A 24,258-nucleotide genomic window follows, 5' to 3' on the forward strand; every position below is an offset into this window, starting at 1 on the left:
CCGTCTCTACCAGTGTCTCCGCAGGCCTTCTGGGTACTGGCTGCAGCTGGCTTTAAGTCTCATTCTGCAGACTAACAATCCTGTTAGTATGAAATATTCTATTTGCAAGAGCAAATGTTGGCCCTACACTCTGATATGTTTGCAATTCAAAATAAAATCCAGAAACTCATGTTTTTATGCATTACATATTCCTCTCTGTAAGTTTGTGTGTAAGTGCAATTTTTGAGGCACTGTGAAACAGCCCTGTTCCATTTTCCTGGCTGCTGGCTGACCCGTTTGATCTGTTGGACCACTTTACAAATGTGAATCGGACATTAAAGTCATACACTTTATCTGATGGTGCTCTTACTCACATTTTTATTGCGAGATTTATGAAAGACCTCGGTTAAGTTCACTTAAACAACCATTAATAGACCTTTCTGCACGTGACCTGCCGTTGGAAAGATCAGATATTACCATTTTCTCTTATCCTTTTCATAGTTTCATTTTATTACACACCACCACCAATTTAAAAACATCACACATTATAATAACGGCAATTAAAAACCTTTCCCGCAAAGCCCCTTGATTGATTTTAATATCTCAACAGAAATGTAATTATCCTGAAGATGGCAAGGGCAAGAAAGATGGACTCATGGATAGTGTCAGTCTAGGGGGCTGTTCTTGTGTGTTAACCTCATCAGCATAAGGAGCTCGGTGAATTACTGTGAGCACTGTGAAGTAGCAAGAGGAGGAGGATGAGGGTGTCTGTCTGAGAGGGTGTTAAGTGCTTGCATCATGTCTGAATCATTTGTTTAAAGGGGGCTAAGCGGCTAATTGTGGTACTAGGAGAAATGGAGTAAAGAAGCCGGAAAACATGGCTGAGCAGATCTGTTCGGCGCTTGCTGCTGCAGGATGCCGCTACACAATCGTAAAAAGCAAGGCACCACAGGACCTTACAAGACCAAGCAGGAGATTTCTATCTACACGTCCGCACTCGGCCCCAAATTCCTGAAATAAGAGGATTACAGGGAAGTTTGACGAATGCGAGTACAATTACAGTAGCGTGGCAGGTGCTCGTACCCATGACGATGTACATCCGATACATTTCACATGTCGTCCATTTACTGGATTTACCTGAAAGTTTACTGAGGACGCTTGGTTCATCGTTCAAGTGTACGACGGCAGTTTTCCATGTAAGACTTAGACATGCAACCTCTTCCTCACAAGCCCAGCTCCCCGTCATTCCATACTACCATCAAACAGACATAAATCAATACAAATCACACAACGTTCTTTGAAACGAAGATGATCAGAGAAGTAACAGAAACCCTTCTCAGAATGTTCAACGTACCATGCTCTTTTAGAAATATAATACACGGAGGTGAAAGAAGAATACCATCAAGCTGCGGCCAATAAATAGACATCTTTACTTCTCTTGAAACATTCTAATGTGTCCTGTAAACATTTGACTTTACCGTATGTAAACCGTCATTGTCGAGAATCACCAGATGAAAATGAAAGATGCAAGCTGTCGATGTTTACGTGCCAACAATGAGTCGTGACCCTTCCTCTTCAGGTGGAATGTGGTGTTGCAGTCCAGCGAGGGCTGATTCTGTAAATGAATGTGAAAGAGGAGGACTGGTGAGGGTCTTTATGGTACATTCATCACCCTGATATAGCTATAAATCTGCCACCTTATCTCAGTTCAGGCAAATGTATTAGAGACCGGAGTCATTTTCTGCAACGCGTGCTGTAATTTGCCTACTTAATTGATTATAATCAGCTACTCGTGTGCAGGGCTCAAATCCTTTTGGCTTTGGAATAACTGCACCATGGATAATATGTGAGAAGATTTTGTGAAAATGGTTTGATTTAGCTCTGTAGTATTGTTTTTTGACACTTGCTATGCCTTACTACCTATACTGTATTACAGTATCTTAATGAAAACATGGTGACTAATAACATTATTTACATGCTTATCAAAATCAAGGTTATTGAGTGAACTCGATTTTCTGCATCTGTTGTTAGAGGCAAACAGCGTTGTGAAGATATACATGGGTTGTGACCTTTGAATAAATGAAGACTACAGAGAAACAGAAAAGATAACCATTTATCTACCTGAATCACCTGCAATTTCCCACTTGAATGCGTATGTTTGCTGAATTTGTCTATTTGTCGTAACCATTCACTCTAGTGCTTATCACAGGTTCTCGGTTGACTGCATTTACTGCCGAGCTTGTCTCTGTGTTTGCACCATTTATTTATATAATGCTTATTATTGTTTCTTAGTTGAATTCTTTTATTTCTTAAATTGTCTGTTTGTTCTTGAGCAAGCTTGACATATTGAAAGGCTTAAACGTGTTGTCTGTGGGAGCTGATGTTTCCTACTTTCAGGTGTCAAATATAGTATTTTGCACTCATATTTTAGGCAAACATTTCTTAACTGTATAGCAGCTCATTTGGAACAGATGTATTCTGAAAGTACCTTGTTTTCTCACATTTTCTTTTGTGATACAAGCATTGTTTTGCTTTTGAATCTCATTGGATCTGAGAATATTGTCAGTTCCAGGAGATGTGCATCCTTTCACTTGACCAATAAAAATGAGCTCTCCGTACACAATAACCCTTTTCTTTTATCTGTGGCCTGCCACAATACAACACAATCACAGCCATTGTGAGTCAAGGGAAAGGAACTTACTTTCATTTTTTGTGCGACTTGTTTTCAAGTCTTGATCACCAAGGCTTATCTTCGATACCTCCATCCCCCAAGCACCGTGTTAGCAGTTTTTTTTTCATAGTCTATCTCTTCTGGCCACAGAGCATCTGTTTGTTTTTAGAGAGAGTAGCTGTCATCAGGGAACGATGCTGGTGCATGCACAATACCAACCACCCAGTATCTTGTATCACGACGAAGGAAACACTGTGCCAGTGTCGTTCTTGTGATGAGACGCATGGCACCTTTCCAGTGACATTTTATTCATGTCCCTTTTCCGTGTATTTAATAATACATTGTATTTTCTAGTTGCAGATGTGCTGGCTTCTCCGTGGTCAGAAAGTTCTAGTGGTTCTTTGATCAGGTCAGAGGGCACTGTGAAGGGATTGCAAGCAAATGAAAGAGTCTCAGACTGTCTATGATCAGATAGAGAGACCTTGTTTGAACTTGCTCGTTTGGCAATTAAAAACAGTTGGCTTTTTTGCACATCAAAGTGCAAAGAGGGAGTCTGCCAGAGTAGAGATCCACAACAGCAGCGATAAGGACAGGGGCTCAAAGCATAGCCACTGACATCCTGAGAGAGAAAGAGCAATAAAGGATTTATGTTACCTGGCAACACCCATCTGAGTTTCCCTTGGTTTTTCCAGTGACAGTTTTTTTTTCCCTTCTTCTGAGGCCTACTGACTGAATTCATGTTATTTGACGTGGGCTGTCTTGATTCTACCAACCTTGATATCATCTTTATATATACTGCTACCATACTCAAATATAAAAATATCTGTATCGATTTGTGTCCTTAAAATTGTTTTTTTTTTTTTCACTTGCTGCACCTGAAACCTTGAACGCAGCATCACGCAACATCAGAACGAAACTTAAACGAACGCTGGGTGCGCACGGCAGAACAGGAAACCGTGACCGCGGCGGTCAGGCGTGGCGGGTCTGTCGCTATGTGGTGACCGTGAGCCAAGGCATGGGGCCCACCAGTCGCCCGGCGACCCAGTACAGCGCCACCCCGAAGGCCACTGTCCCCAGCACGGCGAGGCAGGCTTTTAGCACCGCGCCAGGGGGCCGGCTGAAGTGAGCCGGTCCCATCGTGGCCAGCAGGGCGGCGGTAACGGTGAGGGTGAAGAGGATGGAGACTGCCGTGTTGATGGCCACGATCTGGCCGAACTTGGCGAAGGGCACGATGACGCAGAAGAAGAGCGGCACCGTGGAAATCACTGTGGTGAGAGCGCTGGAGACTATCGCCACGCCGACGTGGTCCACGGCGACTAAGGTCCTCCATTGACGCAGGCCAGAGGCATCCTGGGAAGGCTAAAAAAAGAGACAGAAATAAAATTCCCTATATACTATTTATAAATCTATTTCAATCATTTCAATTTGTCATGAATAAATTATTATGGAATTTCAAAGTAAAACAAAGTAAGTACTGTGAACAAACAGGTGCAATATGTCCAAGCCGTTGTGGGACTAACTTTCTTCCTTTTACCAAAGAATTTGCATGCATACTCATTAAGATTCTAAACTCCGCTGAAACAAAATTCAAGATTAATTACTGGCCATTAATGTGGGAGCAGAAATAAGAGTAGAGTGGAAATGGAGGAAAAGGTCAGACAGGGTAGGGAAGAGGGAAAAGAGAGGGGGGTGGGGGAAGGTGACTCGTACTGCCGTGCGACTGGGCATCCGGGGACCCGTTTCCCCAGCGAGCAGGAACCCCTCCACCAGGTGCAAGCAGTAGTCCACAGACGAGCCCACCAGAATGGACAGAGAGATGGCCTCCACCGCCCCCATCTCCCAGCCCAGCCAGTACATCACTGCCACAACCAGGCAAATGACGCCTGTGGAGGATACCCAAGGAACTTGGTCAGCGACCGAGGTACTGACACACAGCAACACAGGCCTTTATATACACAACCTTTCATACTGTCCAGCTTTCCCTAAGAATCCCTAATAAAGTGTGGTATAAATTCTTAATAAGCCATTGGCAACTGCATTATACTGCTGAGTTATATATTCTTCCATCTCAACAGTATATAATTAACCCTGTGTGGAATATCTCTATCTGGCAACTCATATATAATTGCCTGCCAGTTATCAATATTTGATGAACCACTACAAATGCTTTTTTAAGGATGGTAATGCAGTTTCCAATGTCTTATTAATCTTGTTTAACTACACCACATCAGAAGGTTTTACTGGATCCCTTTTGCCATGGGCCTAGCCTTAATAAACTGAAAATGGAGTTTAAAGTGAAAGAGGGTAACTCAATGACAGGAAAAACAATATTCAGAAAAGCTGTTAGGCTTTAGTACAATCAAAACTTCAGCAAACTTTCAAGCTTGGTCCTTGACATTTGAAGATATTGATGGAATCTAGTTTTGAGCTTCACAGCATTCATGCACTCTCAGAAAAAAAGGTATAGTGTGGTACCCTATAGGCATGTAAAACTGTACCCTAAGCCAATATATAATTTATTTGTACGTTTTTTGCTTGTGAATCGGTTCTTATTAGTACCCAAATAGAACATTATTGTATTTTCAGGGAACATTCTGGAAATGTGTTCCTTAAAGAACAAAAATGTTCCTCCTCTGTACTTTCATGCCCAGGAGGTACAGATACATGCAGTCAGGATGGAGGTTTGGAGGGGTCGAGAGTGTGTCTTACCCAGGATAGTAAGGAGAATGGGCAGAAGCAGGAGTGGGTGAGCAGTGAAAATAGACACAGCGGCTATGCAGATGGCCAAGGACAGCAGAAGGCTGTAGAGGGCGCTCTCAACACCTGTAGAAAATCCACGCACAAAATCAGAAGGTTTAGGAAACAAATAGGTCTTCCAGATTTTCCAATAGTTTGGATGCCAGTCTCCTTATTAAGGTGTACCCCTGATAAAAAAAAATCTTCCAAGACCAAAATCACACAGCCTTGCTCATCCCTGAGTGGTGCACAATGGTCTGTGGTATAAAATACTTTGACAGCCTACACATACACCCACTTAATGGTCTTATTGCAGAGCCTTTACAATCAATCAGTCTCTTCAATAGGGCTGAGTGTGAATGACTGAGGCAAGGAAAAACATGGTCTTGGTATTGACCCAAATCTCCTAACCTCACCTTACCTCACCTCAGGGTTTGACAAACAAATGTGGCTATTTCATCAGAAATTATTAATAAGTCGAGAAATCCATGTAACAGGACCAAGAGAGTGTATATTGAGATTAAGACCTGATGCTGTATGCTTTAATTCTGATGCTTTACTTGCCTAGGATCTCCATGAAGATTTGCTTCCAGTGCTCACAGGTCTGAAAGCCTCGACGTAGGGCGGATGACTGAGGGAGGGCCGAGAGCTGCTGCTGCAGGAAGGACTCCCATTGGAGGAAGTCGGAGTGCGTCTCGAAGGAGGACTTCCCCTTGTAGGTGGTCTGGCAGGGAAGGCAATGGGAGGGCATTGTGTGAGCCGGTTGTGTGAGGTAAAGTAGTTCAGGGAGTTAAGAGCTGAATAACTGGAAGCATACAACTGTGTTGTGGCTTTGAAGTGACTACAGCTTTAGCCCGGGAACAAGGACGTGAACGAAGGTTCGAGTTTAAACCCCCACACTCCTACATTCCTTAACTGCATATCAATGATTCACTAGAAGACAGAATTGGCACTGTACCATAAAAAGGACTGAACCCATTGGTGGAAGTGTGCGAAGCACCACTCACGGATTCAAAAGCCATAGACAGCCAGCGCACTGTTCCTCCCTGCATGCCCACTGCTCCATGGGATAGCTGCCCGGGCAACAGGTTAGGCTGAGGGAGAGACTGGCACTCTGGGTGGAGCAGAGGCAGGAGGGAAGAGAGGCTGTTTCCTAAGTCAGGCCCACATAGATGGACAAGAACAAGTAAAAAAAAAAAAAAGAGGGAGAGAGAGAAGGAGGACTGTTACACATTCGGCATTTGATCTGGATGCATACACAGAATACATTGCAATCTTCGCCACTCTGTCCCACGCTGAATTGTTTTTTTTTTTATTCCAGTGTATGAACTTGTTGGTGTTAGCTAGCTAGCTGGATGCCCGCGTTTGTATTCTGTCATGTTAATACATCCTTCGTGCTAGCTAATGTTAGCCATTTAAAATGTATTATAGGTAGTTAGATGGCGCTCACTAAATATTTGCCAATTTCCCAATAATTTAAGGATGTTAGTGTGCTAACTAGATCGAAGCCACTTAAAATATACAAAGTCACTGGTGGGCCTTGCCACCATGCAAACCACACATTAGCGTGGGGCCCCCGGGTACTTGGGGGCCCCCTGCTGGTTACAAGTGGTAGCCTATATATTAACCTTGAATATAAGAAAATATTGCGATGGACTAGCAAACTGTCCAGGGCGTGTTCCTGCCTCTTGTCCAATGCATGCTGGGATAGGTTCCAGCAGCTACGGCAACCCTGACCAGGAATACGAGAGTATAAATAATGGATGGATGGCTCGATACTGGTAAATACATTCAATACAAACAAAGTTCCATGCGGGACACGACTTTCAAAACCAAATACGAACATGCTGTGAGATAATTGTGAACTCCACTACCAGCTTGTGTATTATATGCCCTAGATTCAACACACATATCAGCTTCATGTTTACTCACTTTAAAATATATATATATAATATAACTCGTATAACCACAGGCAGGGGAGGGGGAGAGCTGGTTTGTTTAGAAAACACAACAGTTTGACCAATATGAAAGAATTTATGTAACTTACTGTAGGTTTTACTGCCTAGTGCTTTGTCTGCACACTGTCAGGTGTTTTGGGGGCCCCCAAAATTGTGCTTTGCTTGGGGCCCCAAAATTGATCAATCTGCCACTGAGTAAAATGATAGAATTTGACGCGCAGACAGTGTGCAAATGAAGTGCGATCTGAAGGCATCCGCGAGAAACAGATGGGTGAAACATTTCGGGTCTGACAGAGGAACTACTGTGCAACTACGGTAGCTGCACTAGCAGCTGGTAGCTTTCATGTTCATATAACTATTGCCTGTACTTCCATAGAGTGCATCGGAACGCTTGGTCCAATCAGTCAGGGGAGAATAACATATGGCAACTTATCAAGCGATATACCGGTGCATAAAGCAGAGAATGAGAGGGAATGAGCAGAGAATCTTTGGGAGATTTCCGCTCTTTGGTTGTTAACAGTATCTACAAACCATTTATCTTGAATCTGCACAAAGATTATCTCGCAACCATGGCTTAGAAAATGCAGAAATCTTCCGCTTGGCCGAGCAAAGAGATTAGCACTTCTTAAGCTAAACTGAATGCGGGCTGGGTGCATTTTTAGCAGCAATTTTCTAGAAAGCTGGCTTTACTGAATTATGCGACAGCAATAGCGGCCCCGACTCACAGCATGAACAAACAGACACATTTTAAACACCCACATTTTAAACAAGATCAACAGTATGTGCCTCTAGTGCAAACAAGGGTAAACTCTCAAATGAACTATTTTCGGTGATTTTAATATTAGAGTAAACTGCTCACACTAAAAAAATCAAGATAAACATACTCAATATCTTCAGGCCCCTGAGAGAGTTGTTATTTAGATGCCTACCTGAGGGTAGGCATTGGGCTCCTCCAGGCTTGACTAAACGTGTGTTGGCGCTGATGGCTTTGCACAGCTGGCAGAGGTGCCCAATCTCTTTAAAGAGGTCAAAGTTTGGGTCGTAGATGACGCTGCCCTGCAGAGAAAATTTCACTTCTAAGTCAATCCAACTTAATGTAGAGGTGCAGAAACTTCCGTGATACATCTAACAAGCAGTGTCGGCCTGTCCTGTATACAAGATACTGTGCATAGGGGCCCACCTCCTGCAGTTATAACCACTGTTTTAAATACAAAATACCCTTGTGATCACTATCTCCCCCACCAAGAACCCCTCCCAGTCTGTGATTTCACAGAAGGAACTAAGAAATTGTATTTGGGGAGTCCTCAAATGCAATTCTGCTTAGGGCCCCCAAAAGTTCAGGGGTGCCCCTGTTAACAAGGCTGTCACTCACCATGTCCCCGATGACGTGGTTATCTTTGTGGTTTGTGCGATTGACGCCCAGGATCCCGAACACAACAAACACCATGGCCCCAGTGTCCACCAGGGGGCGCACTGCGGGCTGCCCGCAAACCCCACCTCTGCACGGGTTGAAGCCTGAGGTTCTTGAACTCGTAGCCTGCGCTGGGTCTGAGCGACAGGGCGAATACAACCAATTAAAATTCTCTGCGAAGGAAGCCTCGCCGTCTAGTCTCAAGACAAACATCAATGTTAATGAGTCCTCTCTCGCAGGAAAGCTGAAATTATGAAGGGGCTGTATTTTTTCATTATTTCCTTAATTACCTGCAGGAAGTGGAGTGTAGAAAGCACCCTGGGTGGGTCCATCAGGGCCAGCGCTAATAATGCAGCCGGGGGGAGACGCACACACTCGGCTGGGATAAGGGCTGTGTCTCAGCTGGGCAAAGTACAGCTTCCTGGACCCACAGGGAGCGCTTACAGTCAACAGCTTTGTCTTGGGCTCGCTCCATTTAACATCCTTCATGCACTTTTTCATTTATTCTTTTAATCACTCTCTCTCTTCATTCACTTCGCCAGCCTCCCTCCTCCTTACCTGCTGTGTTGCTGCTCCGCCGACGCCACGTAGAAGCTGAACTCCGACCTCCAGCCGTCGCGGGGGTCACATGACCGCGAGGTGATCATCCAGCGCGGGTGGGGGTGGGCGGCGTGGGACACGCACACCGTCATGCGTGTGCTGAAGTTCCTGTGAGGTCTGCTGAATGCCTGGGTTGAACACACAGCGCACAGAGACATCCACACCCTGTGCATCGTGTTTAATGAGTCTGAGGAGAAAACCGTTCAGGTTCTGCGGGTCTGACATCTATTAGAAACTATTTGGCACCCCATGACCACGGAGGTCTGGAAGTCAGAATCACATTAGATATTATAGTGGATCATTAACCCAGTCATTAGTCTGACAACAAACTGAAAAATGAACTTCAGGACTATTAAAAAAAACAATCATACTCAATTTGCAGCCGTTTGTGAATATTCAAAGTTATTTTTTCCGATGATAAAGAATTTTCTGGAAATGGCTTTCGTCTTTAATGATTTGAGGCAGTTAATTTTACGTTTGGCTTGTTTTTTTCCCTAGTATCCCATGGTTTCTGTTTTGAAGGATTGCTTTACCTGGAAGGAAGGTACTTCTCCATTCCCCGGGGACAGGGCTTTCCAGGGTGAAGGCACACTAGCATTTAGAGAGAAGCGGTACAGAGTGATGGCTGCACCCACATCCAGCTTGGACACGTACACTGTGAGCAGAAGGTCTGGAAAGAGAAGAGCAGACTGAGGTGACATCAAACCCCGCATAAATATTCATTAATCCTCTAACATCAACATAACCTTTTACCTTCATCCTTACCCGTCATTGGGTAACACAAGTTACACAGACATCTTGTTCTGAGTTACTAAGGGCTTTTTTAAGCAGATTTCTTTAGTCTAGATGTGCATTCACTCAACGCGATGAAAATTAGATGCCGACAGGTAGAACGCAGCTTTGAACCCAACCTGTTTGAGCGGCTGTGGAGATTGGTTTGGCCGAGCTGTGTGAGGCTAAACTTGACGGGTGCGAGGGATGTTGCTGGGGAGGACTCCCAGATACGGAGGGGCAGGGGTGGGTGGTACTGCGCAGGGAGTGGGGCTTCTCCATGAACAAACCTGTGGGAAGAGGACGGGTAATTCTAGTTCACCATAGTTCACACACGTACTGTGCACACAAGACATTGTGTCAATAGAACCTGCTGACAGCAGTAGACAACAGACTCATTCCCTGTTCATCTCCCGCTCCATTATCTCAATAAGAAGAATGTTGTTGGCAAGAAAGGGCCATTTAGGCTTGTTATTTTTCCAATTGTCTAGTGAGTATCCAGCACTCTCTCATGCCTGGTTTGAATGCTCTACGGGTTGCACTGCAGCTTCGCCTTCGTAACCAGGCAACCTGCTCCGTGTACTTCCTGATATCAGAACAAGCTCCCTTGTTCTGTTCACATCATCCTATGTGGCCTTTTGCTGAACTGAAAGAGATTTAGTGTTTCATGTCCTAGTAATTTTTAAATTTCATATTTGGAACCAATTTAGTTGCCCTTCTATGCCCTTTTTCTCATAGTGTAGTGCCTAGAAAGGCATTCTGATAAAGGCATTCTAAACATTAATTTAGCATCGATTATTTATTTACTTATGACACGTGCTTGCGAACCGGTCAGCTTCAAACTTTGACTTGCTGATGTTGTGTCTGTTGTGTGTTCAGGTCTCACCGGAGCACATGTGACAGGAGATGCCTTGGGCGCTCAGATTGCTGCGCAGCTCTAGCAGGGTCTGAAGGTTAGTGTCCGACCGGAACAGCAGTGGGGCGTGACTCGCTGGACGCAGCAGGTAGCAGAATCCGGCCGACATCAGCAGAACGAGCACATAGAGAGCTGATGGGTGGGTGGAAAGGGTACAAAACTGAATTAAGAGCAGGATCCAAAAAACACAGACATAAAGGTGAAAGAACAGGGAGGGAAGGTGCATGAATAGTAATGAAATACAAGCTGTCTGCATCTTTATGGGTTTCTCTATATTCTATATAGAAGTCACTGAAGTCATCACAATAGCAGGAATAGCCTTGTCTCTCACCTACAATGATTCTGCGTTTCTCCACCACTGGTTCCACTACCCAGTGCTGCAGTACTCCCTGTAGACCAGCACTGACTACTCCTGTTCCACCCTGCCCAGAGAGGGGAGGAGGGGCCTCCACAGCCAGAGACAGCAGGGGGGCATCATTATCAGGACTACAGGAACCTGAGAGGAAGAGAGAGAGAGACAGGAGTCGGCGAGGAGAGAGGGAAGTAGTGGGAGAGACAGGTGAAGGATGGGGAGGGTAAGTCACAAAAATACGGGACACAAATCAGCCGTAAATATATGAATCCAAGGCCTCTGTGGAGCATGTCTTGCAGTCCCTCCTTCAGCTTATTTTACATTCATGAGACAACGGTCTCACCTGACTGAATTTCAACTGACAGAAGAGCGATGTCATCATCCTGGTCTGACAAGGGGGTGTGGTTGATGGACATTTCTGGGAGAGAATGACACCTGAGTGGGGGAGGGGGCGGGGGGGAGGTAGATTAAAAAAAGACAGCTCAGAGACCACAGCTCGTCCACCTGGTTGGCTGTCGACACCAAGCCGCAGCTCAAAGGGAAAAGCCGGGGGTACCGTTTCAGACAGCCGTTCTCCCGGAGCGCCACACACTGGCTCCACACGCACAGGGCAGCGGGCATCAGCAGACACACCCACAGCCAGCAGCAGCTGACAATCAGCGCCATGAACAGGCCGAAGTCGTGGACGGCTGGGATCTGAAGCAAACACACACACCAGAGAATTTACACCGGCCCTGACTGCAGCTCTGCAACACACTCTGGCACAAAGATGATATTAGAATCCAGAGATTTTGATATAGATACTTTGGGGATTTTATCGCTGAAATGTTGAATGTGAGAGGGAAATTGGAAAGTATCAAAAAAGCCGGGGAGTCGCCCTTACATTATTAAACAATCTGATAGACCAGAATTCATATCCTCCCCAGAAGAAATGAAGGGTACTTATTTTTTCCTCAAAGGGGAAGGCTGCAGACAAAACCCGAAGAGATTGAAATTCATGGGTTCCTTCCTATTTTGATTTTTACTCCTGTCTCATCAAGAGAGTGATGAGTATCTTTGGATGCTCAGCGTACGTGTCTCTGCACTGAGTCTTTAAACCGCAGTCACAAATGAACAGGTTGCACTCACGCAAGTTCAAATTCCTAATCTTATCATCTGTCTGTCCAATCATTTTTAACTGCCCAACTAAGTAGCATTCTCATTACACCTCATTCATTTTGGGTCAAAACGGTTGACATGCTGTATCGTGCAACTCTCTCGCGCTCTCTCTCTCTCCTCCTGTCCTACCTGGGAGAAGGTGTTGGCCGCATAGGCGGCGGCGGTGGTGAAGGAGGTCAGGAAGGTGGCCCGCCCGGCGGTCTTGACCGTGTAGACCATGCGCTGCTCGGGCTTCACCAGATGAAAGGCCTGTCTGAAGGTGCTGATGAACACAAACACATCATCCACACCTGGGGACACACAGAGACCGCAGCAGGGAAGAAGAGGAGCAAAGGAACATCAAAAGAAAGGAAACAAACAAACAAAAAGGCAGAGGTACACAGAACGCAAGAACAAATAAAAACTGGAGAGGAAACCACATATTGAATTTTAGTATCTTGCAGCATTCACTCTAGAGTTGGAAACACTGCCTAACAGCTCTAAATACATGTCAGTAGAGATTCTAAGGAAGATTATAGTTTAATGGGAAACTGCTCAATACAGTTTATGCATGTTTGAGGTTTGCTGTCTTCCTTGCGCACGGGGGAGGGGGGGGGAAGCCAGGACTGGTATTATAGGATCTAGGAGGGGGGGGTCCAAGCTCACAAGCTCACCAATGCCAATGATGACGAAGGCTGCCACTCCATTAAGGATGCCCAGGTAGGGAATGCCAAACACCACGTGGTACAAGAAAAGGGCCATGAGGCAGCTGAGGCCAATGCTGGCAAGCCCAAAGAATGTTAAGAACACTGTAATGAGAGAGAGGGACAAGTTGAGGGAACATCTCACATTGCTCTATTTTATGCCTGAGTAACTGTCTTCATTCTGGCGGTAAGGAAAAGATAACTCAGCTTTTTGCGTTTATAGATTGAAAAGCCGAGCAGCAAAATTTGCTAGCAGAAACTGGGAGAAGGAAACACGTCCGCTTCAAACGGTCAGTTACTATAGCCCTCTTCAGTGATTGGACAGTTTGATCACGCATCTGAACACAGTACAAAAATCTGAAGTATCCCTGTTGTGATTGCACATTTTAAAAAATGAACGTTTTAAGTGGGTTGCGTATGTTTCATGCAGAAAAATGAATGTGCAAGTGAATCAGTGTCTGTGTGCCATGGATAATCCTTTCTAAGGGCACGGCATGTGCGCGATCAGGCTGTGGGTAATTGTTTCTCAGAGAAGGGTCAGCGTGACACAGCTGTGGGTGGCTGTTTCTCAGAGCGCTGTGTGGAGCAGGACGGTTGTTTCAGCGAGCGGGCTTCGCCTGACGGAGCCGCGGGCCGCCGTACCGGAGAAGGAGGTCAGGATGTAGACCAGCGCGGCGATGCAGCCTCCGCTAATGAGCGCCAGGAGCATGTCGCTGTGGAAGGTGCGTCTCACCTCATCATCGAAGAGCTCGGTACCCCCGTACAGCACCTTTACCTGACTGAGACAGACAGACAGACAGACAGACAGACAGTCGGACAGTCAGTCAAGGCAGGCAGGCAGGCAGGCAGGCAGGCAGAGGAGGTGTTGATTGGTATAAACCACGCCAGCCTTAATGGGTTAGATGTCAGTCCTATGAATGTTAAGATCGTCTTAAACGGAAGCCTCTAAATTAACCTTTTTAAAACCTTGGATTAATGAAGAATAAAATCACATCAGCACTTTTCTGAATTGCTAGACCGGGCACAGAAAATTTGCAGAATAATAAAAAGGGGTATAAAATTTTAGTTTAAAAAAAGATGCATAATGCAGAACTGAAATTCAGACATTCATATTAAATGAACCCTTCTGCATGTTATGGAGGTAATTCATGTGTTATGCAAAATCATACCCTGAACCAGCGATGGGTATTTTGTGACCCATACTTTGGGTCTTGACCATGACTTTGAAAAACCCACATTTATAAATTATGCCGTTTTGAGCACAGAACTGCTGACTGTTGCCTCTCTCACTCAGTAAATTATTAATTTATCTTGCCTTCACCCTTACCCGCAGTGATTTACTGGGTGCACATTTTCGCATCGTAATGTGCACACAGCTGCCCACCTGAGCTCCCCGCTTCCTGACAGCAGACCCAAAATGCACTCCAACCAAGACATCATCTTTCAATAGTGGAGCGGTATCAAACCAAACCAATGGCGTCGAATCTCCTCCGACATAATCGCCAGTGCCATCAGCAAAACGCTAATTAAAACATGTTATTCTTTGGCTGTGTTCACTGCCTTCTCTGTGCACTTAACTCTTGTTCCGGAGTGTGCGTGTACAATCTAAAAGATGCTTCAGGGCTCCAGGGCTACCGGACATTGCGCAGATGAGAATGGCCAGAGGAGCAAATGGGCTCCTGGTACTGCAGACTCATTAGTTCCACTTATATCTGCTCTCTCCCTCTCTGACACGCATTCCCAGATTTCAGGAACGATACGGGCTTTAAGCACCCTGCAGTCTTTCGTATTTAGGGGGGGTGAAGGTAATTGTTTGGGGAGTCCTGCGGCTCCCCCAGCACCTGCAAATGTGGGGACGCCTCGCTTTGTCAATGTTTGTTGTTTGCCGTAATAAACCTGTTTTCACTGTCCTGTCATAAAAAAAAGTGTTTTACTGCCCCCATTTCAGAGACGGTGGCCGGTTGATTGAGTGCCTGTGGCGGGGCGTCGAAGGCAGATGACGCGGTGCGTCTGGGACTGACCTGGTGGACTGGCGGGCCAGGATGTCGGCGTACTGGACCACGAAGCTGCGGAAGCGCCTCCTCTGCTCCTCCGGCCGGTCCTGCAGGGAGAAGAAGGAGGGCAGGGGGGCCCCGAAGTGGATCTCGCTGCGCAGGAGGGAGCTGCGCAGGTTGTCGGGCGTCAGGCTCTCGTCCACGTACCAGTAGAACTGCGGGTGGGTGATGGCCAGGCTCAGGGCCCCTGCGAGGGAGGGTAGCAGTCCCATCATCCCTCAGTGATCTTTCGCACCGCTGACTATGTCATGTCTTTATGCTGAGTTGCGTTTTGATCATATTTGATTATTCGCGCTCGCGCACATGCACACACACACACACACCAGACCTGAGTCAAATATCAATTTCAAATACTTTGATTCCCTCGATCCTGGTAAGATTTTCGCATACTCATGCAGACCCCTGGGAATTTTTAACAAAACATGTTTTCAACCAAAAAGAATTGTGAAAGAACAGTTTTGTTCTGAATATTGGTGAAAATAGGTTTTTCTGTTTAACATTGTCAGTTATCTGCGGGAATTTCAATGGTGTCCAACAAGTATCGCAAATAATTATTTAACCCAGGTCTGATTGACATACACACACAACACACACACGCTGCCCACACACACAATGCCTTAACAGCTAATGGTCAATAGACAATTTCATGCACAAAAAACGATCAAAGCATTAAGTCCATGGGCTCACCGTGGATGTCGGCCAGATCAGGGCCCATGCCGTCGTAGTAGATCTTCCCCCCTCGCTCGCTGGGGAAGAGGTAGGAGAGGAGAGAACTGGGCGGGGAGCAGTAGGAAGGCCCCAGGGGGAGGTCCCTCAGAACCTCCAGGGGCTTCCAGCAGAACTTATGAAACTGGGGGTGCTGCATGACCAGGCGCTCCACCGTGTGGATGGTGCGCAGGCGTTCCGGGGTGAAGATGTTGTTGTCCCCCCCGCCCTGGGCCAGGAACACCAGCTCCATCCTCCACAAAGCCTGGCTCTGCAGGTACGAGTAGTATGGGGCTCCCCCCACCGACCGGGGTACCCTGTCCAGTGACTCTCCTCTCTCCTCATCTCCCCTAATCTTTCTGGCTTCAGGATTTTCCTCTTCTCCCTCTTTGGCTATATAGCTACCTTTCTCCCTCTTCTCTTCCCCCACCACACTGTCTTTCTCGGTAGCTTGCTCATTCTTTCCCCCTGCACCCCTCTGACTTGTGGTGTTCACTTCGGCTCTTGCTAAACTGTTCAGTGTAACATTTTCTTTGTTCAACTCCTCTCCCTCAAACAGTAAGTGTTTCACAGCTTTTGAGATACTGCTCTCATTATAGGCTCCTCCCACATTAGATGCTCCGCCTCCCGCTTTGCTCAGCCTGTCCAGCAGTAAGTCTCTCAGGCCACGAGAGGCGTAATCGTCCACGTCACGTCTGTGCCTGTCCCACGACCCCAGCTGGGTCTTCAGAGCGATGGTGAGAGCATCAAAGCGCTGGGCAGAGGAGTGGCTGCGCACTTCAAAGGCGCTGTAGGACAGGTCGATGTCTAAGGGAGAGCAGTACAGGAACATGAAGACTGAGAGGACGCAGGGCAGCAGAACTCCAACTCCCAGAACCACCGCGCTCACCCAGGGCTGAGTGTACACCCAGCCTACTGCCCCCCACACACCGCCAATCCCATCGTCCTCAGCAGTGGCACCGCACTGCCCTCCCGCCTCTTCGTTCCCCTCTTCTTCTTCCTCTTGCCCTTCGTCCTCCTCAAGGTCCCAGTCTGCCTGCAGCAACAAGGGCTCGTCGTCGGACTCCATCGCCACCCCTGCCGCAAAGACAAAGAGAGCAGAGCCATTGATCGCCGCTAAGCCGTTTTACACCTCTTCGCTTGTAGACAGGTTAACTTTGTGATAAAGCGCAACTGATTTAAGGAGCAGCCATTAAAATAAGCTGGACCGTCGCCTTACGTGACTGCCAGCAAGGGCACGGATATTAAATCTGCCTTTCGCCAGCCTCAAACGAGGGTTCCACTTCCGTGCTGGGAGAAGTCAAGGGGGGGCTTTTTCGCGAGGGCAAGACGTGCCTCTGGGGTCTGGGAGCACGCTCAGTCTCCGAAGCCCTCGGTTTATGATGCGGAACACAGAACGGCCAGTAATATATTCCCCTCACTCTCTCCCTTCACTGTGCAGAGTCTGAACTCTCCACGGGAGATCTCCGTAAGCCTCTTTTGCCATATCAGCAGCGGACTTAAATTTGGCAGAACAGTTTCAAATTAAATCATCTCAACCGTCTCATTGGTGACAGGGACCCAGGGGTGTGGGGTGTGAGCGGCGCTCCAGCTCGCTGACGGACGGCCCCCAACGGCACCTAACCTCTCCCTACCGTCGTCTCTTCCTTTTTTCCCCTCCTCTGGTAGAGACAACTCCACAAACTTTGTATTCAAGTGGCAAAAGGCCTTCTAAGTGTAGTCTGGCAGGGGCTCTGTCATATACTGTCGGGGGAGAGCGAGCTCCTGTGTCTGTAGGGGCACGCTTTCTCTCCTTCACCCTCAGGTGTTTAATGTTTGGACACAAAGGTACAATCTCCTATTCTGGGTGACAGGCAACCAGAAACTTAAGTCTGCAGGTGTTAATTAGCTCAAGAATGTACCGTAGCTCATCGGCATTAAGAGGTCCCCAGTCGATGTGGCTCATTGAAATTCGAGTTCATAAACAAACCTCTTCAAAAAAAAAAAAGAAAAAAAAAAAAAGCTCTTTTCAACCCTGTCCTTTGCTTAAGGAGGGGGCCTCTGCATAGTTAGACGGTGGTGGATGAGGTGGTGTTCTCCTCAGAGGAGACGTCTCTCCTATAATCCCTTGCACTGAGAGAGGCTGCCCAACATCTGCGCCCGCGGCGAGCATCTGGCATTCGCCGTCATTTCCCGACCGTTTCAGAGGACGAACTCATTACGCGCAGGAAACGTCCGCGAGCGGGAGGGGGTCGCGCGGCTCCCACTGATCACAAAGTCACCTACCTGGCTGGTTTCACCTGTTTTTGTACACAAGATGCCCTGCCTTCCACGCTTGAAGTGCTCCACAACTTTTTTTAAATCACCAACCAATGTGTACATATTCTATCTTGGGTAATGGATTGTTTTCACAGGCATTTTCTCATGCGTCAAGGGTCCCTCACTGGTAGTAAAGGGATATAGTGTTTCACTGTTCCCCCATCTACAGAATCATTCAAGGTATGGGTCGTTCAGAGACCTGTACAGTTGAGCTGTGTATATTATCTCAACAGCCATCTGGACAACTGAGTACAGGCAATTTTCCTGTGCATTTGAAATTGCACCTCCAGCATCAGGCAGCTGGAGATTGCAGCCATGCATCTCCTGGTAATCTCCCTCTGAAAAGCGACTGAGGTGCATCAATTTTTTTCGCGCTGATGAATTTGAGCGCTCCGCTTTGCCAAATGTACACGTTTCATTGGCGCATTAATTATGGGGGTAACGGGACTGTGGGGAGCGTTGCCGACCAGCGGAACGAGGGTCTGGAGGCATGTTTACAAGCTGAAGCTAAACATGCTCTTCTCCCTTCGATCAAGAGACGGCCAGAGTTCGTCCGTGGACCCAAGCAGGAAAAAAGGGGCATCGCTGTCTGAGACACAGACTTTACAGCTGCCCCGTCTGCTTTAATCGCTGTGATCATCTGGCCGCGGACTCCCGTTCGGCGCACTTTTATGCGCCTGCTTCCGCGTTATATACGGCATGAAAATTTAAGAGATCGTCCTCTATACATAATGTAATGCAGGCTCTGCTGTCCGCGAGCTGCTGTGTAGCGGTTTATGTTGGTATCTTTATATGGGGTGTTTTTGACAGCACGAGCCCAGGCAGTAGATTACGCTAAGAGGCAGGCGCGCAAACGCCGAGGCTTGCAGGGAGCGGGGCGCCTTCGTGGCAGATTCGAGCGTCAGATCAACAGGCCAAGCGGCTTTCCGTTCGCTAAGCGTGAAAGGTGCGCTCTTTCTTAATCTTGCGGTGTGAGAAGTGCACGTGTGCAGAGATTCGGCGCGTTTGCGGCACATGCAGCACATGCCGAGCGTACCGTCCCTAACCCAACGCTGACACAGAAGGACGTGCAGCCTCGTGTATTATACTGACTGTCGGCGAGTGTGCGTGTACATTGTGATGGTGAGCGTGGGGAAAGAGGGGTATGTGTGTATAACCTCAACAGACTAGTGCTAAAAATAGAAAGCACACCCCCGACACACTCCCCCCCCCCCCCTTCTCCTCCTCCTCCTCCTCCTCCTCCTCAGGCTCATCTCTTTCTCACTCCCTCAGCTGCTCCACAAATTCAATTTGGTGTAAATTCATGGAGCGCATGAGGTTGTTTAAAGGGACATTAATCTCAATCGAGCGTGCCGGGAAGACATCTCTTATATATGAGCAGGCCCTTCCAGCAGGAATTACTGTAGATCACGCATTGCTGCTAGTCAACTTCTCCACTCGGACACGGGTGTGGAAGTTCAGTCTTAATCATAGAAAATAAATGAATAATAAAAAACAATCTACACAGTTGCGTTTGCATGTAGTCACACCATTTTGCAATTTGACAACCTGTCCTGCCTTCCCCAGAATGTGCAAGCTGTACACAGCGATCCCAAGTGACAGGCAGAATTGCTGATTACCAGGAATGTACATTTAAGGTTGTTTTTTTATCCTTATGGTGAGCCTGAGCAGCAGAATACAGGAAGGTGTGGAGATAAGGCTTGTGCTTATGCCTCAGATCCTTCAGTGGACTGATAATGTGTCAATGACTTAATCCACCACTAGAGCTTTTGCACAGCTGGTCTCTTCGTGGGCTGACACAAAGCCTTTTACCTGCAGTTCTCCCACCGACATTCATCCTGTTTAGTGTGGTCAGAGCTGGAGGAGGTGGGAAGTAAAGCCGTTCGGTTGTTTATGGACTCTCAAAGAACGTTTTCACAGGTGAACCAGGTGACTCACCCCTGTCCTTCTGAGACCATCCCAGATGTTTCTGCTCAAGAGCACATGTTGAAGACGGTTCATATTCACAGGGTGTTCATAGTCTCTCTGTGTTAGAATTCCAAGGCAGAGCTGCTGAAAGGAAAAAAGATGCCCAAAGCTGCCTTACAACTGAACCATGGGATATCGGAGGAATCTTACCTGTGCCCAGGAGAGGAGTTAAGCTGCCGGTGATGTCCAGTCCAGTACCTCTTTCTTTGTTGCACACACGCGGGTGCCTTGGCTTTCCCCAAACCCAATTCTTTGATGGGAACTCGACTCTCCTTGTAGTCGTGAGTCTTGTCTTCACTGGTTGGTCCACGAGGAGCAGAGACGGCACTTTGAGTTCTGTTAGCTAGGATTTCCAAGGAGCTGACTCAGAGAATCAAAAAACCTTTCCCCCTACGTTTCTATTTTCTCTTCCTTTTCCCTCTTCCCCCTCCTCTACGGCTGGTTGTCCGGGCGACGGTGTGAGCGAGCGAGCGAGTGCGGGTGTCAGTTCTTTCACTCTTTCAAATGCTCTCCTCTCCTCTCCTCTCCTCTCTCGCTGCTTTGTTCACGCTGCCTTCCAGACCGGCTCACCAATGGGAAAAAAGAAGGGAGGGGGCTAATAGCCCCAAACAGTGGAGCAAGCCCAGGTGGGGGAAGGCTCGTCCCACTCGGGGGTGGCAACGGCTCACCGAAAATGAGGAAGGGGGTCTCCTCTTGGTTTCAAGCTCTTTTCTGCCTTACAGTATCAGCCAACGTGAGGCTCGTACAGACAGACGACAACACTGTCCCCCCGCTTTTCAGACGGTGGGGTTGGTACATTCTACCCAGGGCTCCGAAGAGAGAGAGAGAGAGAGAGAGAGAGAGAGAGAGATGGGGGAGGGAGGGAGAGATAGGGGGAGAAAAAAAGAGTCTGAAGAGAGGGGAGCTGAGTAATTTAACAATACAACAGACATGGTGAAGAAGAAATGAAATATGTTTATGCGTGAAATATGTAATTTGTTTGCGGCTGGAGGTTACGTGCGTGCAGGTGAGTGGCTGATAAGGTTGCCTGTGACTGGGAAGAGCAAGGCCACAGACAAAGGCAGGCAGCAGCAGGCGCACGTGCGTCTCTCGCCCATGAGATTCAACATATTCATTTACTTCCACGTCTATCCATCAACCTGACAGCATCCCCAGCCTCAGTGTGTCAGTGTGTCAGGGCGGGTTTGGGAGTGTTACTGCGCTCAAACTGCAGTGTCAGCCTTTTTCATTCAGACCATCATTCAAGGGAGAGGCCGTCAGGGAATTGAGTACAGTGTCACTCAATTCCAGCTTATCTTCCTCAGGCTTTCCTTTTTTTCACCCGAGTTTTGTCCCCTGTTCTTTAATATTTGGCATGTCCGATTGTACCTGCAGATCAGTTCAAGTACTGATTGTGTGTGTGTGTGTGTGTGTGTTTGTGTGTGTGTGTGAGTGTGTCCTTGCATCTAAACTGCTGATTGGTGACGCATATGGTGCTGGCATTGGTTTCCTTGGGACTTGGGTATTAATTTGGATGGGTGGGAGTATCTGTTTCATGCATCACTCGGTTGGCTGTGATTGAACTCTCTTTGAAGTTGAGCATCACAGCTGAAGTTTCCCACTTGTTCCCACAGTTCAGTGCCCGTACGCCCCCTCCCCCACCCTCCCTACACACACACACACATACACACACACAAAATGCTCACACCACCTACCCCCTCCCGGCACAGAGGTACGATCCATCAGGATGCTAAACAAAACTATTTCCGCAAAGCCTGACATTTAAATTCCTGCTGGCATTTTCACAGAACGGATGCCCCGGGAGGTGGGGTTGAGTGGGGTTGGGTGGAAGGGGGGGGGGGGGGGCAGCATCAGAATCTGTCAACTGGTCTGCAGCGTCCAGCGTGCCTCATCACCGTCTGGGAAGAATGCAGCCGCACGGAATGGGGGGGATCGCACCACATGGCAACCGAGGATCCGATCTGCATACCCAGCAACCAGGTCTCAGCACTTTGCTCCGCGCATATCTAATCAGCGACCTGAGGTCACAGCAGCATCCCACACTGTCCACAGTGTTTAGAACTTCCTGGCAAGGAGTCACACACAGTGCAAGGCTCCTCCTCCACCTCTTCCTCCTCCTCCACCCCCCTGCCAATAACCGACTGTAATGACCTGTCAGCTTCGATTACTTAACGACCACAGTTCACGTTTAATTCCACACGAAGGTGCCTGTTGATGCAGAGGCAGCAGGGCGCTAACGCTAGAGGGAAGGGGAAAGAGTACAGGGACAATTGACTTTGGGTTGACTTTCGATCGACAATGACTTCAAGTGCACGGCTACACAGACAGCACATCTGTCAAATTCCCTTTATGGATCAGTGATAAGGATAGAGGAATCATAATTAGGCTCTGATGGGAGTTCCCTCTTCCCCCCAGCATGAAAAAATACCAGTGACTTGCATGCATATAGTGCTGACTTCATCCATCACCAATGTGCTGCACCCTCCTAATGATATCTGGCAACCATTTCGACCCATAACACATCAGCTGTAATGAAAATGCTGAGACTTAATTGGGCAATTATAAATGATTGTTTGGTCAGATTGAAAGGTTGAGATTAATAATTTGACCAGAGCACCAGGGTTAGCACTCTGCGTGAGTGGCAGGAGTTCATTAAGGACTGCATTCCATTGACACTGTCAAAAGATGCTTAGCACACTATTTCATCCCATAGACACATATTATCAAAAGATGCTTAGCACACCATTTCATCCCATAGACACATATTATCAAAAGATGCTTATCGCACTACTTATGTACGCATTTTTTGTTGTTGTTAAATAATAGATTGTCAATATCAATCTAAAATTTTCCATCAGTTTATCATTTGCGACTGGTTTACAAGTGATGCATTGTACATACCGCATTGCTGTGATTGTGTGCCAGCTCTGTGCCTGAATCTGAGAATTTGTGTGATTATCTCGATAAAAGTGACAACCAAATCAAAGGACGAGGATGCTTTGGTGGGAAATGCCGAGGACTACACCTCTCGGGGTAAAGGGAGATCGAACTGAATCTGGCAATCCTGACAGGCCCTGTCATCCGTAGCTACCTTTGATGCCCCTGTCCAACGGGAACGAACGTGATGGATCGTCGTAATTTGGATTCATATTTTTTTTTCCTTCTATTCTCCTCCGCCAATGTAAATTAATGAGACAAGTGCAGGATTTCAGACCCGCTGTGAGAACGCGAGACATTAATGTGAAATTACCCTCACACAAATAGAAAAACCTACGATCAATGATTCATTAAAACCGTGAAAATATATCCCTTTGGGGGAATCTAGACGAGCGAACCCTCCAGAGAAAAACAGTATTAATTGAAATAAACATTATTTCAGGGGAAGAATATATGTGTAAGGCTCACACTGGAGAATGCAGATGATAATGCCAGACCAGTGAGTGTTGGTTGCTGTTGCACGGTGCATGCAGACGGCTCAGCTAGCTGTCAGTAAGGAGGAAAACACACAAATCAAACGAGAAAAAAAAACACCAGTGTGCCATAACAAGCCAATCAAGTGAAGGAGAGCAAGATGAACAATGTGCCTTAATTGGCGCATAATGATAATAGCTGTGATGAAAAACAAAAATGACAGTTGTTTCAGGAATTTGACTAATTGTACTCCAATTGCCCTCCTCAAATCAGTCCGGTTAGCCCGCCGCCTCCCGCGACGGTGCGGGGCTGACTGCATCATTACCGTAGCGGCACGCGGCTAACCGAGCTCCCGCTCTCGGGCTAATTACACAGTAAAACGGAAGCCCGGATCACCACAGCATGCAGGCTCCAAACGAGCTCCCAGCCACTGCATTACCATGGCAATCGGCACCTTGCTTGTTTTTGTTTCTCGCTCACAGCTCACAGCTCACAACTCACAGCCAGCGCAGTCCCTCATGACCTCAATCATTAACCGCCCTGGAAGTCCGGAAAGCTCCACATTAGCCTTAGAACTGCTTATGGGT

At 47.2% G+C, this 24,258-nt stretch overlaps 1 protein-coding gene across 1 annotated transcript; it reads right to left on the reverse strand.

Moving 5' to 3' along the window:
• Window positions 1-328: 328 nt before the first annotated feature.
• Window positions 329-20,957, reverse strand: disp3 (dispatched RND transporter family member 3). Its single transcript, XM_064347344.1, has 22 exons — window positions 20,411-20,957; window positions 15,977-17,071; window positions 15,257-15,476; window positions 13,878-14,014; window positions 13,206-13,340; window positions 12,682-12,842; window positions 11,951-12,090; window positions 11,738-11,829; window positions 11,374-11,538; window positions 11,013-11,174; window positions 10,267-10,416; window positions 9,889-10,025; window positions 9,314-9,483; window positions 9,046-9,176; window positions 8,717-8,892; window positions 8,274-8,400; window positions 6,394-6,539; window positions 5,951-6,110; window positions 5,360-5,473; window positions 4,361-4,533; window positions 2,681-4,009; window positions 329-1,594 (listed from the first exon to the last, which is right to left on the reverse strand). Exons 2-21 carry the CDS (start codon window positions 17,061-17,063, stop codon window positions 3,641-3,643), a joined length of 4,152 nt encoding a protein of 1,383 aa, XP_064203414.1. The 5' UTR covers window positions 17,064-17,071; window positions 20,411-20,957; the 3' UTR covers window positions 329-1,594; window positions 2,681-3,640.
• Window positions 20,958-24,258: the final 3,301 nt, after the last annotated feature.

This window comes from Anguilla rostrata, chromosome 8 (assembly GCF_018555375.3).
Source record: "Anguilla rostrata isolate EN2019 chromosome 8, ASM1855537v3, whole genome shotgun sequence".
Lineage (NCBI taxonomy): Eukaryota > Metazoa > Chordata > Actinopteri > Anguilliformes > Anguillidae > Anguilla > Anguilla rostrata.

Coding starts and splice junctions, on each gene's coding strand:
- disp3 (XM_064347344.1), bottom strand. CDS start 17,063: ATGGAGTCCGACGACGAGCCCTTGTTGCTGCAGGCAGACTGGGACCTT. Junction 10,417..11,012: donor CTCCTGTCACATGTGCTCCG/GTGAGACCTGAA, acceptor CTCTTCCCACAG/GTTTGTTCATGGAGAAGCCC. Junction 6,111..6,393: donor TGTCTATGGCTTTTGAATCC/GTGAGTGGTGCT, acceptor CTTCCCTGCCAG/ACCACCTACAAGGGGAAGTC.